This window comes from Leptopilina boulardi, unplaced genomic scaffold (genome assembly GCF_019393585.1).
Source record: "Leptopilina boulardi isolate dan_hultmark-lab unplaced genomic scaffold, ZJU_Lbou_2.1 LbouV2_221, whole genome shotgun sequence".
Classification (NCBI taxonomy): domain Eukaryota; kingdom Metazoa; phylum Arthropoda; class Insecta; order Hymenoptera; family Figitidae; genus Leptopilina; species Leptopilina boulardi.
This window is the reverse complement of record NW_026137776.1, coordinates 787774-800517: the sequence shown is the minus strand read 5'-3', so window position 1 is coordinate 800517 and position 12744 is coordinate 787774. Positions and strand designations below refer to the sequence as shown.

The window sequence follows — 12744 nt, the reverse complement described above, 5'->3', positions numbered from 1 at the left end:
ATATGTACTAGATCAACCAAAAAATTATTTTTCATTTAATATTTAACTGCATATCAAGAATCTACTAATTTTAAATCAAACAAAAGTTATATTTAAATGAAATATATTTTATTAAAACATAAAAAAATGTATTATTGAATATATGGGCAAATCCACGAAATTTTTAACTTTTGTGATTCTTGAATCGAACACTTAAAAATCTGAATTATTTTAAATTAAAACTTTGGGTATCATTTTTTTTTTTTTTTGCTAAATTATATACAAAGGAACATTTATGTACAGTATTAGAACAAAATATTTATTTGACAATTAGTTTTATAAGTTAAAAAGAGGCGCATGATTTTTCCCAAAAATTAAAAAGGTCGAAAATTTAATTGATCGAATTACATTAAGTTTATTTATTTATTTAATTAACGGGACCAGCCCTTTCGTACATAGGTACTCTTAAAACTAAGTATGTTTACAATTTAGTAATATTAAGCTAATTAATTTATAGCTAGGTAGGAACATTATTAATATGATTCAATATTAATCTACGCAATAATAAGGTGAATCTGGAATACCTGTCATCAAAAAAATCAATATCATTTGCAACTAAATTTGCCTCTCTACTAAGCCTAGTAATCAAGGCATTATTACCATAATTACTTCTGTGATAAGTAACAGAAAAAAGAAAATTGTATCTCCTGGACCTTCCAGGAACTGACAAATTAACCATTGAAAGTAGAGCAGGACAATTACTCATACCATTCACAAGTCTATAAAGAAAAATTAAGTCAGCATAAAGAAAACGCGAAGAGATCATAGGCATGTTAAGTATTGAAGTTGATATTTTATTTGAACTAAATTCTAAATGATCGATATTTAAAATCCTCAATATTTTATTCGGTTGATATTTTATTTATTCGAAATTCTAAATGATCGATATTTAAAGTGGCCGATATTTTATTAAGTCAATATTTTATTTTATCGAAATTCTAAATGATAGACATTTATGAAGGTCGACATTTTATTCAGTCGATTTTTTATTCGGTCGAAATTCTAAATAACCGACATTTATGAAGGTCGACATTTTATTTAGTCGATATTTTATTTGATCGAAAATCTAAATGTTCGATATTTAAAGTGGTCGACATTTTATTTAGACGATATTTTATTTGGTCGAAATTCTAAATGATCGACATTTAAAGTGGTCGAAATTTTATTAGTTAGATATTTTGTTTGGTAAATATTCTAAATGAACGACATTTAAAGTGGTCGATATTCTAAATGATAGAAATTTAGAAGCATCGAATTTTATATCTATCGAAATTTAATTTGGTCGATATTTTAAAAGCTCGACACTTTTAAGACGATAAAAATGTGATTTTCGACACAACTTTTTAAAACTATACTTTTTTAATAACATATTTACTAGTATTTTATTATTTTCTTTGGATTATCATGTTACTTATTATTCCTTATTAGTTAGTTACCACTATATGGCCTTAGGTTCGTGTTGTATTGCCGACTTTTCAAATTACACTTCATTGAAATTAATGACAGGGTCTGTGTGACCCAGTATGTGCTCCGAGGGTTAAATATCGATCATTTAGAATTTCGATCAAATAAAATATCGACTAAATAAAATGTCGACTTTCATAACTGTCGTTCTTTTAGAATTTCGACCAAATAAAATATCGACTTAAAGTAATTCGATCAATTAAAATTTCCAACTTTTTAATTTTTGGGAAAAATCATGCGCCTCGTTAAAAAGTGAAAAAATGCTTAAATTTCATTTGAATTTCTTGAAAAAGTTTATATTCTTAACGTTTTTATTTTTGCGGCGTGTAAAATATCACTTCAGCTACTATGGATATATCTAACAGACATATTTTGTCAAAAAAATTTCACTATCCCATTAGTGTGCCACCACTAAGACTAAAAATACGAAGGTTTGAATGAGTGAAAGCACTTTTTAAAAAAATTCAATTGAACGTCTTTTTATGAAAATATCTATTACGGCGTTGGATAAAAATAAATGTTCAATGCATTTCTTAAAAGCTGATGAAAATACAAAAAATTTTAACACCTTCTTCAATGATGTGCCTCTAATTGTATTCCTGTGGCAACAATTTAAAGATGATGAGCTTCATGCTCGCCTTTTCCTGATAGTGACATACATTACAGCCTGTCCTGTCCTAGTATGTACGTCAGTAGTGTCGTAGTCATTTTTTTGGGTCTGTCAGTATATCGATTTAAATTTACGTCTTCCTGTCTTGTGATGTAAATGTCGTTTCCTATGTTAACCTTGTCATCAGCCTGATGGACTTTGGTTTCGCGATCAGGTTTTGGTGAATTTCCCAAGTAACAGTTATTGATATTTTCCGCCAAAGAATCTACTCCTGCTGCCTGACTATGACTGCCTACATAATTAATATAAGTGATAAGAAATAAATATTTACAGTTTTTGTAAAGAAGAAGGGGTTTAATTAAAAAAAGTCAAAAATAGGGGTTTAGCATATGTAAAAAAGTCAAAAATGTATACATAAAATAAAATAAATAAATATTAAAAACAAAATTAATAAAAAGAAGATAAGAAACTATAATTATAAACTTATTTTTATTTGTGAATAAGTTTTATTAAAAGTTTATTTAAAATTGCCGAGATTTCTTTTAACACCTGCAAAGTCTCGTGTTGCATCATCCTCAATTCGTCAATTTCGTGATCTCGATTTTTATTCTATAAAAATAGGAATATTTTATACAATAATTGTTATAGTATAATTGTTCAAAAAGTCGGTTAAACTAGGGTCGATTCGAGAAATGAAAAGCAATATTAAAAAAAGAATTGAACATTTACATATGAAATATGATAAAAAATAATATTAAAAAATGTATTTTATGTTATAATATTATACAAATATGTATATGCATACTGAGGATGATGCTGACGTTGATGCCAATGATGACGATGACGCCAATAATTTTTGCATTTGAATATTTTCACCAATTTTTTTGGTTCTTTTAGCAGTTGGTGTTGAATCACTGCAAGTGCTCTGTAAAAATTTAATTAATGTAGAAAGGCGATTAAAATTTGTTTATTTAATATTAATTTTATGATAGAAGAAATTTAAGGAAGTTCTCTCCCTCCAACGTCAGTCAAATCAATGCCCATTTAAGTTTTCATTTGTATCACGTAGTACTAGCTCAACGCTTGGCAACGTTGGATTATACTTCCCCCGTTCCGTTTCGTGTCGCCTGCTATTGTTTGATTTATTTTCGTTAAACAATAATAACAATAATTTATTATTTTAAAAATCTTAATTTTTTATAAGCAAATTCAAATTATTATTCATTATTATGAATCTTTGAAGAATATACTATTATATGTATATACTACTTATATTACTTTCAAATTTCGCGCTTTTTCTATACCTAACCTACAAGACCAAAAAATTCAATTTCCCATAAGAACCCGTGTTAAATGTGAAAAGAGAAAATTATTTATATCTTTTGTCAAAATCCACCTAGACCTCTAAAAATTTAACTACATCTTCTTTAAACCATTATCTATCAGTTTATCAAGTTTGATAATTAACTCTTCGTCATTTCTGTTTGCGAGAGAACTTCCTTAAATAAAATATCAAAAATTTGATAATAAAAAAATCATGTTAAAAATCTGTCAGAATAATTTAAATTTTGAATTAATATTTAATTAAATAACCTTTGCTCCTTTTAATTGTGGCATATACTTTTCAAATTCATCATCGATCTCATTTTCTGATGGTACAGAAGTAGGTGGATTATTAGGAAACTGCAATGGTTTACATTCATCTTTTTTGAGAAACTGCAGGAAAAAGAAAGAAGTTAATAAACAATTTTAAGAATTAGGATGATTTTCTTAAATTCCGAGAAGATAAATAATTTAACAAAAATCTTAATTAAAATTGAAATTTATAAAAATTTAGGAAGAATTAGCAGCATTGAAGTAAATAAATTATAATTTAATAAATAAATATACTTAATATTTGTTTAAAAAAAGAATTTTAAATTTAACTACTATCTTAATTGTTAACTTACACTTGGTAAATTATTCCCGACATCTTTTTTTTCTTTTTTCGACTCTGACATCACTAAAAGTAGAGACAATCTGTCTTCTAAATCATTCAGCGAAGTTTGTTTCGCGTTTTTCTCTTTGATTTTTGCAACCCATGAATATAAAGCCTAATTAATAATTTGTATAAAGAACAATAATAATAACATGAATAGTAATTATGAAATTTGTAAAATTAAAAAAATTTATTTTATTTTTGTTACAACAAAATATACAAATAATACTATATTAAATAATATTTTACCTTTTGCCATTTGCTTTCCTCTCGCGCACCTAATGGATTCAACATATTTAATAATGTAGTCAATTGACTCCATTTGAGATGAAATTGCTCTCTGTCAAAATCAGAAGAAAAATTTTTTTCTAACAAAATTGGAAAGTATTCGAACCATTGCACCATATTTTCTTGTTGGCGTGATGTGATTTTGGGTAACCGTTTTTTTGAGTCCTGTTGATCAGTCACTATAAAAGAGAAACAGGTTTGTTAAACATTTTTCTAATAATAATAATAGCAATAACAATTTTTTTCGATTTTTAAAAAGAATTTTAAGATATTACTTACTTTTTTCGCTAAAAAAATTTGCGTGTGATGCCGTGTGGAAATTAATCGTGGAAGTCTAGCTATAGCTAGCGCCACCACTGGATTCGTGATGGCAGTCTAGCCTAGCGATTTCACCTAGCCCCGTCAATGGCGCGAGTTCATTCTGCTAGAATGCAACATAACCTAATCCAATAGAATACAAATCTTTGTTTTAAAATAATAATACAAACAAAATTCAAGATTAAAAAAAACTATAATACAGAAAATTTATTTGGTAATTTATGAAATTTTGAGGTAATTTATAATTATAATACAAACAAAATTCAAGATTCAAAAACTATTGCAGAAAATTTACGTGGTAATTTATGAAATTTATGCGGTAATTTATAATATATAAAAGAAAAACTTGAAAACTAATTTTGAAAATTTATTGAAATTTATAGGGTAATTTATGGTAATTTATGAAATATCTAAGGTAATTTATAATATATATAAAAGAAAATTTTAGAAATTTATAGGGTAATTTATGGAATTTTATGTGGTAATTTAAGAAAATTTAATGGAAATATATGTTGTAATGTTGTAAATTATTTTTAAATATTAAATTAATATTAAAGTAAGAATAGTTTGCAATAAATTTTCCTGACAATAAACTTTTTGTTTATAAAAAATTTTATTTTTTGATCTAAAAAATAAATAAAAGTAATAAAATACGAATTAGGGTCAGTTGGGGTAAATGGAGACAGAGGGTAAATTTAGACAAGTGGTTTTGGAGTTTAATTTACAGTTTTTAAATTAAGATCAACGTCAATATTTTAACCTCAGATCACCTGTAAGAGGTTTTGAGTATTGATAAGCTTTTATCTTGACAATTGGCAACAAGATAAAAAAAGTTATCGCTCAATGCATAAAAACTTGAAAATCAAATTCAAATTGTTTCAGTATTTTGTCTTACATTTCAAAGAAAACAGACTTAAAAATCATACCAAATTTTTTTCTTCTTCCTTATGACTTCCATAACAGAAATTCACTTGAATTTTTGATTTTTGTCAATTTGCTTAATAATAACAAGCTGTCCCCATCTACCCCAAAATTTTGAAAACTCAGGGTAAATGGGGACAGCTTGTTATTATTGACCAAATTAACAAAAATCTAAAATTCAAGTGAATTTTTGTTATGGAAGTCATAAGGAAGAAGAAAAAAATTTGGTATGATTTTTAAGTCTGTTTTCTTTGAAATATAAGACAAAATACTGAAACAGTTTGAATTTGATTTTCAAGTTTTTATGCATTGAGCGATAACTTTTTTTATCTTGCTGACAATTGTCAAGATAAAAGATTGTCAATACTCAAAACCTCTTGCAGGTGATCTGAGATTAAAATATTGACGTTGAACTTAATTTTAAAATTGTAAAGTAAGCTCCAAAACCTATTGTCCCCATTTACCCCAACTGACCCTAATTATGAACGAATTAAATGATTTATGAAGAAATGAAGAATTTAAAATAATTATTTCTCTAAAAGCAAAAATATTTATGATATATATCATAATTACCTAAGTTAATCAATTCGCCGATTGAGGGCAGAAACACGCCAATTCAGGCGAATGTTAAGAAACATGACAATCTAAAAAATATTAGGGAAACCTGCCATTCCAGTGAAGATTTCAAAAACATGCCATCTCAGATGTCAAATTTTTGTTGATTGTTTTAGGTTGGTAACACTGTAAACGAAAAATTGATGAGTCAAAATAATTAATATTTTGTTGAATATTGATGGTTAAGTCGGTAGAACCTTTAATAATTTTATTATTAATAATTACACTTTAAAAATTTGTTAACTATAACATAACATTCTCAAGAAAGTGTTACCAACCTAAAACAATCAACAAAAATTTGACATCTGAGATGGCATGTTTTTGAAATCTTCACTGGAATGGCAGGTTTCCCTAATATTTTTTAGATTGTCATGTTTCTCAACATTCGCCTGAATTGGCGTGCTTCTGCCCTCAATCGACGAATTAATGATTGTAAAATTATTTACACTCATATAAGTTAAGATTCTGTAATCCCTCATAACAAAAGGATATCCCTACGATATCCATATCAATGGTCGATATCCTAGAATGGTCCCCAGGATATCTTGGGATATCCCTAGGATATCCAAACCGCCGGTCTGTGGGACATCAACAGGACATCCACATAATATCTATTGGATATCCAGGGATATCCATGGGATATCCTCAGGATGTCCGTGGGATATTCTTAGGATATTCACGGGATATTTAATATCTCAACATATATTTTTAAAGGTTAAAATTGTTAAGCTAATATAATGAATGATAATATAATAAAAACAAAAATCTTATGAGCTTCTAATTTATTTTAACTGAAGATTTGAAACGCATTTTTCAAAGTTTTTAAATAAACTCATGAATTTAATGTATAATTAATATTAATAGTTATTCGTTATTTGCGGGGAAGAATTTGTATTGTTTAAAGCCAATTTATTTTCTGACAATATTAAGCATATGAATAAGGGAATGAATCACGAATAAAAAAAAAGTAGTTAATTATTTTTCAAATTAAACAACTTTTTCGAAAAACAAGTTGTATTTTATTTTCATGGACGTAAGAAGTAAATGGACCCAGCACGTTGTATGTTTGATAGACAAGGGGGGTAAAACCGATCTTCGGTGAAGGGTGAGGCATTGGTGGAAGTACGTTGATTGGCCGTTTAGTACGCTTGCGCCGGCGCGCGTAATTTAAAACGAATAACATAATTATAAAAAGTAACTTGTAATAAAATCCGTAAATTTCAATCTAAAAAAATATGTTTTTCAAAAAAGTGTCCATTAAATTAATTAATAACATTTTTCTGTAAATATTTAATATGAAACAGATATTTTCCAAATACAAAACAATATGCAATAAATAAAATATAACACGATATAATAATGTTATTAATAATACAAAATGAATTATAAAAAAATTAATAAAAATAAATTATGAATAGATACATTTAAAAGAAATATGATCAACTATTTCTATAAATAATGAAATTAATAATTAAAAAATGTCACATAAAAATTGTTAAAAACATAACCTGTACCGTGAACAAACAGAGAAACACGAGATAAATACTTACCTGTGATATGTCACATTTTTCTTATTTCCATTTGTTTTAATAGTCCGAGAATTTTCACACGTTTTAATAATGCATTTTTCATATTTTTTTACCATGTTTTACTTATTCTAAGATTATAATAGAATGCATAATTAAAACCGCTAGACACATTGTCAACAAACAATAGTCGATTTCCATTTTGCATCGTCTGCTATACACGACGCAATGTTCGACCAATCACAGAATTTCCACCAATTCATGCGCACTGAACAGTTCTCCTCTTACCTACATGAGTCCCCACCCCGCAACTTTGTGCTGGGTCCATTTACTTCTTACGTCCATGTTATTTTATTTATATAAAATTTAATTCACAGAATATTCTCACTCGTAGTCTCACAATGACTTTAAAAACAGTATCCTGAGAATATCTTCTTGACATCCAGAAGATATACTGAGAATATCCTGAAAATATCTGTGGGATATCCTGACGATATCTGTGGGATATCCTGACGATATCTATGGGATATCTGGAGGACATTTATGAAAGTCTATAGAGATATCCAGAAGATTTTTTGGATATCCTTAAGAGATCCTTTTGATATCCATAGGACATCCCTAGGATATCTGCGGGATATTACCAATGTATCCCAAGATATCTTGTGTTATTAGGGATATATATTGAAGATTAGTTTAGAAATTTTATCACATATAATAATTTTTTATTTTAAGAATTCGATTTTAAATTAAATGGCTATACTTACTTGTAAAAAATATAAATAATAATCAAAAAAGTGAAAGAAAATGAAAGCTTCATATGTTTAAGAGAATAATAAAGTAAGGGAGACCGGGACTGAAAGTGCCGAGGGTAAAGTTGTGCCGATAGGAATATCTCAAAAACAAATTTTTTTTTTTTTGAAAAGTGGAAGTGAGTGAAGTATTGTTTTACTTATGCGTCACTTACGTGCAAGTTTTCATGTTTACACTTTTTGGTCTATTTTTTGCATTTTTAAAGATATCGATACGTATTTTTTTTGAAATGATCCTAATTTATCGAGGGATTCAATGGTGTATTGATCTTAACATTTTATTTATCTACTTTTTTAATATTTGATAAAAAGTGAGCGTTGACGCAACGAGGTTAATTGTGCCTTTCGTTTGGGGCTGGTTGTGCCGCTGTCAATCGCTACATAACCATAATCTACTATTGCCTCGTTTGTTCGAACAGATATTTCAACACTAAATCAAGAGAAAAGTGTATTTAATGCATCGTTTGCAAAAACTGAGCACATTTAAAATGTGTTAAGGGTAAAAAAAGGGTCAGTTATATGTGTGTCAATTGTAATTCATGTCTTAAAAATTATTTATTAATCAAAAAGTAGAGTTTTTACAATTAATTAACGATACAAATAATTATTTCAAAAAATATTTTAAAATACTGACTAATTATGTAATTGTAAAATTTAAGTCAGAAATGTTTATTTATTTACAAAAATCTATAAATGTTACGATTGTTGGAAAAATCTTTTGAATGTTTATAATAAAAATACTTATTACGAAAACTATGTTTTAAGTGACTGACTAACTATATGCATTTATAGAATATAAGTCAGAAAATGTTTATTTGTACTTACTAAAATCTAGAAATCTTAAGATTGTTCCTAAAATCCTTTTAAAGTTTATAACAAATGATTAATAAATAATAGTAAATCATATATTGTCAATAATTATTTTATTTCTTACGCGTAAAATTATTTGCTTCAACTGAAACAACTAAAAAATCTGAGCGGCACAACCAACCCCGGCGTCGGCACAACTCTCCCCAGCGCGAAGTTCAACGTGCCGTGTTGCCTCGCTGCACAAAATCATTTTTTACAAAAAAAACTGTTCAAAATTATCAAAAAATAATAATGGATTTAAAAACTACATTAAATTTAAAAATAGATAGACTATAGATTAAAACAAAAAATTCTCATTTTACTAACATTTTATTTAGTTTTCTCAAAATCGGCACTTTCAGCCCCGGTCTTCCCTACATAACTAAAATTTTCAAATCTACGTATTCCTTTTTATGTATGAACTTATCTATAAAGAATTATAAATATCTAATACTATAAAATATAATTGCTTCATAATTCGTTAAACAAGTTAAGCCATATATTTTTATCATACGAAAACACTATAAATTAATATTTACTTTTTAAATTAAAATTATAATTATAAAATATAAATATACTTATATAGTTGTACTTGTAAAACAAGAAAATAATTTTTTTTCACAGCAAAAGATTCTGCTATCTATAAGTGAGTTGTTAAATATTGTGTAACATTTACGACAATTTTTGGTGACACAATGTTAAGTTTACTACCACTTATTTCGTAAAATACTGAGTTCATATTTTAACAGAATTTCTAAGTAATAAAATTTTTATTTAACAAAATATTTTCTCAATATAATTTCCATTTAGCATACTTTTTATTCAAAAGAATTCCTCTTAACACGAATTTTCATTTATCAGAATTCTTATTAAACAGAATTTCGTCTGAGTTGAATTTTTAAATGCCAGAATTTCCATTAAACCAAATCTTTATTTGTCCGAATTTTTATTAACACAAAATGTCATTTAATAGAAATCTTAAAACACTGAATTTTCATTTATCCTACATTGCAAATATGGTCGAATAATCAAATAGCAGAAATATTTCGGCGCCAATTTTAAAGTTGACCAATCACAATTTTCTTTACAGTTTCTGATTTGTCAATTTTAAAATTGACGCCGAAATATTTCTGCTATTTGATTATTCGACCATATTTGCAATGTAGGATAAATGAAAATTCTGTGTTTCAAGATTTCTATTAAATGGCATTTTGTGTTAATAAAAAAATTCGGACAAATGAAGATTTGGTTTAATGGAAATTCTGGCATTTAAAAATTCAACTCAGACGAAATTCTATTTAATAAGAATTCTGATAAATAAAACTTCGTATTAAGAAGAATTCTTTTGAATAAAAAGTGTGCTAAATGGAAATTATGTTGAAAAAATATTTTGTTAAATAAAAATGTGATTACTTAGAAATTATGTTGAGTATAAATTTTGGTTAATTTAAATTTTATTAAGGCCATGTGGGCAAAAGACTAACTTTTCATTTTCATCTGAAGGAACTTATGGAAAAATAAGGAGAATTAGTAATTTTAAATTGAATAAACAAAATGTTTTAGAAAAAATATATACGAACCTTTTTCCGTTTTTGCATCATCTTCGAAAATATCCATATTTGACAAAACTGAAATTTAGTTCTAAAAAATAAAATTCACATTACTTCAAAAAATACATGGAAAAAAATTTTCATATGGAACAGCGAAAAATTTCACTAAAATAGGAAAAGATTTAACTGAAACAATTAGAAATTTTGCTTTGCTAGTGAAAACTTTCGCTGTTCCAGGTAAATATCTTTTTTTCCGTGCAGAGAAAATTAATAAAATATTTTTTGTAAATTTAAATTATAAATTAAAAAATTTGTTTAATTTCTCTAAAAAAAAAATTATTTCGGGTTAAAAATTTCAAGAAATGATTTAGGAGGATGCAAGGCATATGATTTACTATAATTTGACGCAAAAAATAATAAAAATAAAGCAATAAATAGTAAAATAATCTATTTTATCATAGTTCATTCAGCGACCACTTGTTCGAATTGGCGCTGTTTACTGGAGCACTGACACATTCACGCAACGTTTGTGTATGCGCCGCCATCTTTGTTTTCATTTTCGTTTGAAAAAGCCACTTTTTAAAATTCATTTTTTAATAATTTAACGCAAAATTATGTTTTTTCAGGAGAACAGCGATATGCATTATACCTAAATCTATAGTGCCGTAGACTGAAAAAAATTTCTAACACCCGTATATGCCAGGAATTGACTAATTTGCCTGGGTTACGAGAGGAACCCACTAGGCAATCTTGGTCAAAGTTGATTTCGACAATTAGTCGGAATGACTAGGAAACCTTATCAGAATAACTAGGTATCTTAGTTACATTGGCTAGAATTACTTTTACTAAATAAAATTTAGCAAAATTGACTATAGATACATGCGATATTAACCAAACACCTTAGTTAATACAACTGGGAAACAAGGGGTCAATTCTACTAAATAGACTTTGACAATATTAACCAAGCTACATAACTGAATTGACTAGGATTCTTGGTTACGCTGACTAGATTTAAAGTTGCTATGGTTAATAGTCATTAATGCGAAGCAAATTTTTTTCAGTGTATACAGATTAAAAAGATCGCAAGCGCCATTATGTTGCTGAGGTCGTCATTACTGTAGTATAAACATGAGCAAAACAACCTAAGCGACAATGGCACTTATGTATCTTTTTAATTTGTACGGCAGTACATAAATCCTAAAAATTTTGACCCAAAATCTTTTTTCATTTTAGAGAAATTTTGGATTTCGCAAAACACATTTTCCCATACTAGGTCACGTGGGAGTTTCCCACATGCCGTTAAACAATTAATTCGAAAAACACAAATTCGAATAAAATAAAATTCTATCTAATAAAATTCTATAAAATGAAATTTCTAAATGATTCACATTATGGAATAATCATGCAGCCTCGTATGGGTAACAGATTTTATAAAAATATTTACCATCAAAAATGTAATATATAATAATAAATTTTTGAAGAAATTACAAATAATTAAATTTTAAATACGATATATATATATATATATATATATATATAAGGTATTTAAGAAAATGAATGAAAAAGTTTATTGTAAACTAGTACAGAAGTAACATACACGCAACGCTAGTATAAAAAAATTTTTGAATGCCTGTTTTCTATCATTATAGTTTGTTAATATTGAAATGTTTGATTTTCATTGATAGAAAAGTGAATAAAGAAATCTGCATGATGTATATACTTTTGAGAAATCTGAATATTGAGTTTTCTTTATAAAAAAAGCCTAACTCAGAATTTA

At 27.0% G+C, this 12744-nt stretch overlaps 1 protein-coding gene across 12 annotated transcripts; it reads right to left on the bottom strand.

The window, feature by feature from the left end:
• Positions 1-609: 609 nt before the first annotated feature.
• Positions 610-11014, bottom strand: LOC127279634 (uncharacterized). 12 transcript variants are annotated; one of them, XR_007842660.1, is made up of 9 exons: positions 8524-8587; positions 4659-4820; positions 4341-4558; positions 4063-4206; positions 3707-3829; positions 2919-3038; positions 2663-2722; positions 2072-2405; positions 610-758 (listed from the first exon to the last, which is right to left on the bottom strand). XR_007842660.1 is itself a non-coding variant. In XM_051302112.1 (8 exons), coding segments are annotated over exons 2-8 (693 nt in total). In that variant the 5' UTR covers positions 4660-4820; positions 8524-8587; the 3' UTR covers positions 610-2378. The 12 variants fall into 12 exon arrangements, 11 of the variants coding, with proteins under 11 accessions (XP_051158069.1, XP_051158065.1, XP_051158066.1 ...); XM_051302112.1 differs by having other exon boundaries at positions 610-2405; XM_051302108.1 differs by lacking the exons at positions 610-758; positions 2072-2405; positions 8524-8587 and adding exons at positions 8724-8854; positions 9745-9785 and having other exon boundaries at positions 2584-2722; positions 4659-4803.
• Between the last annotated feature and the right edge of the window lie 1730 nt (positions 11015-12744).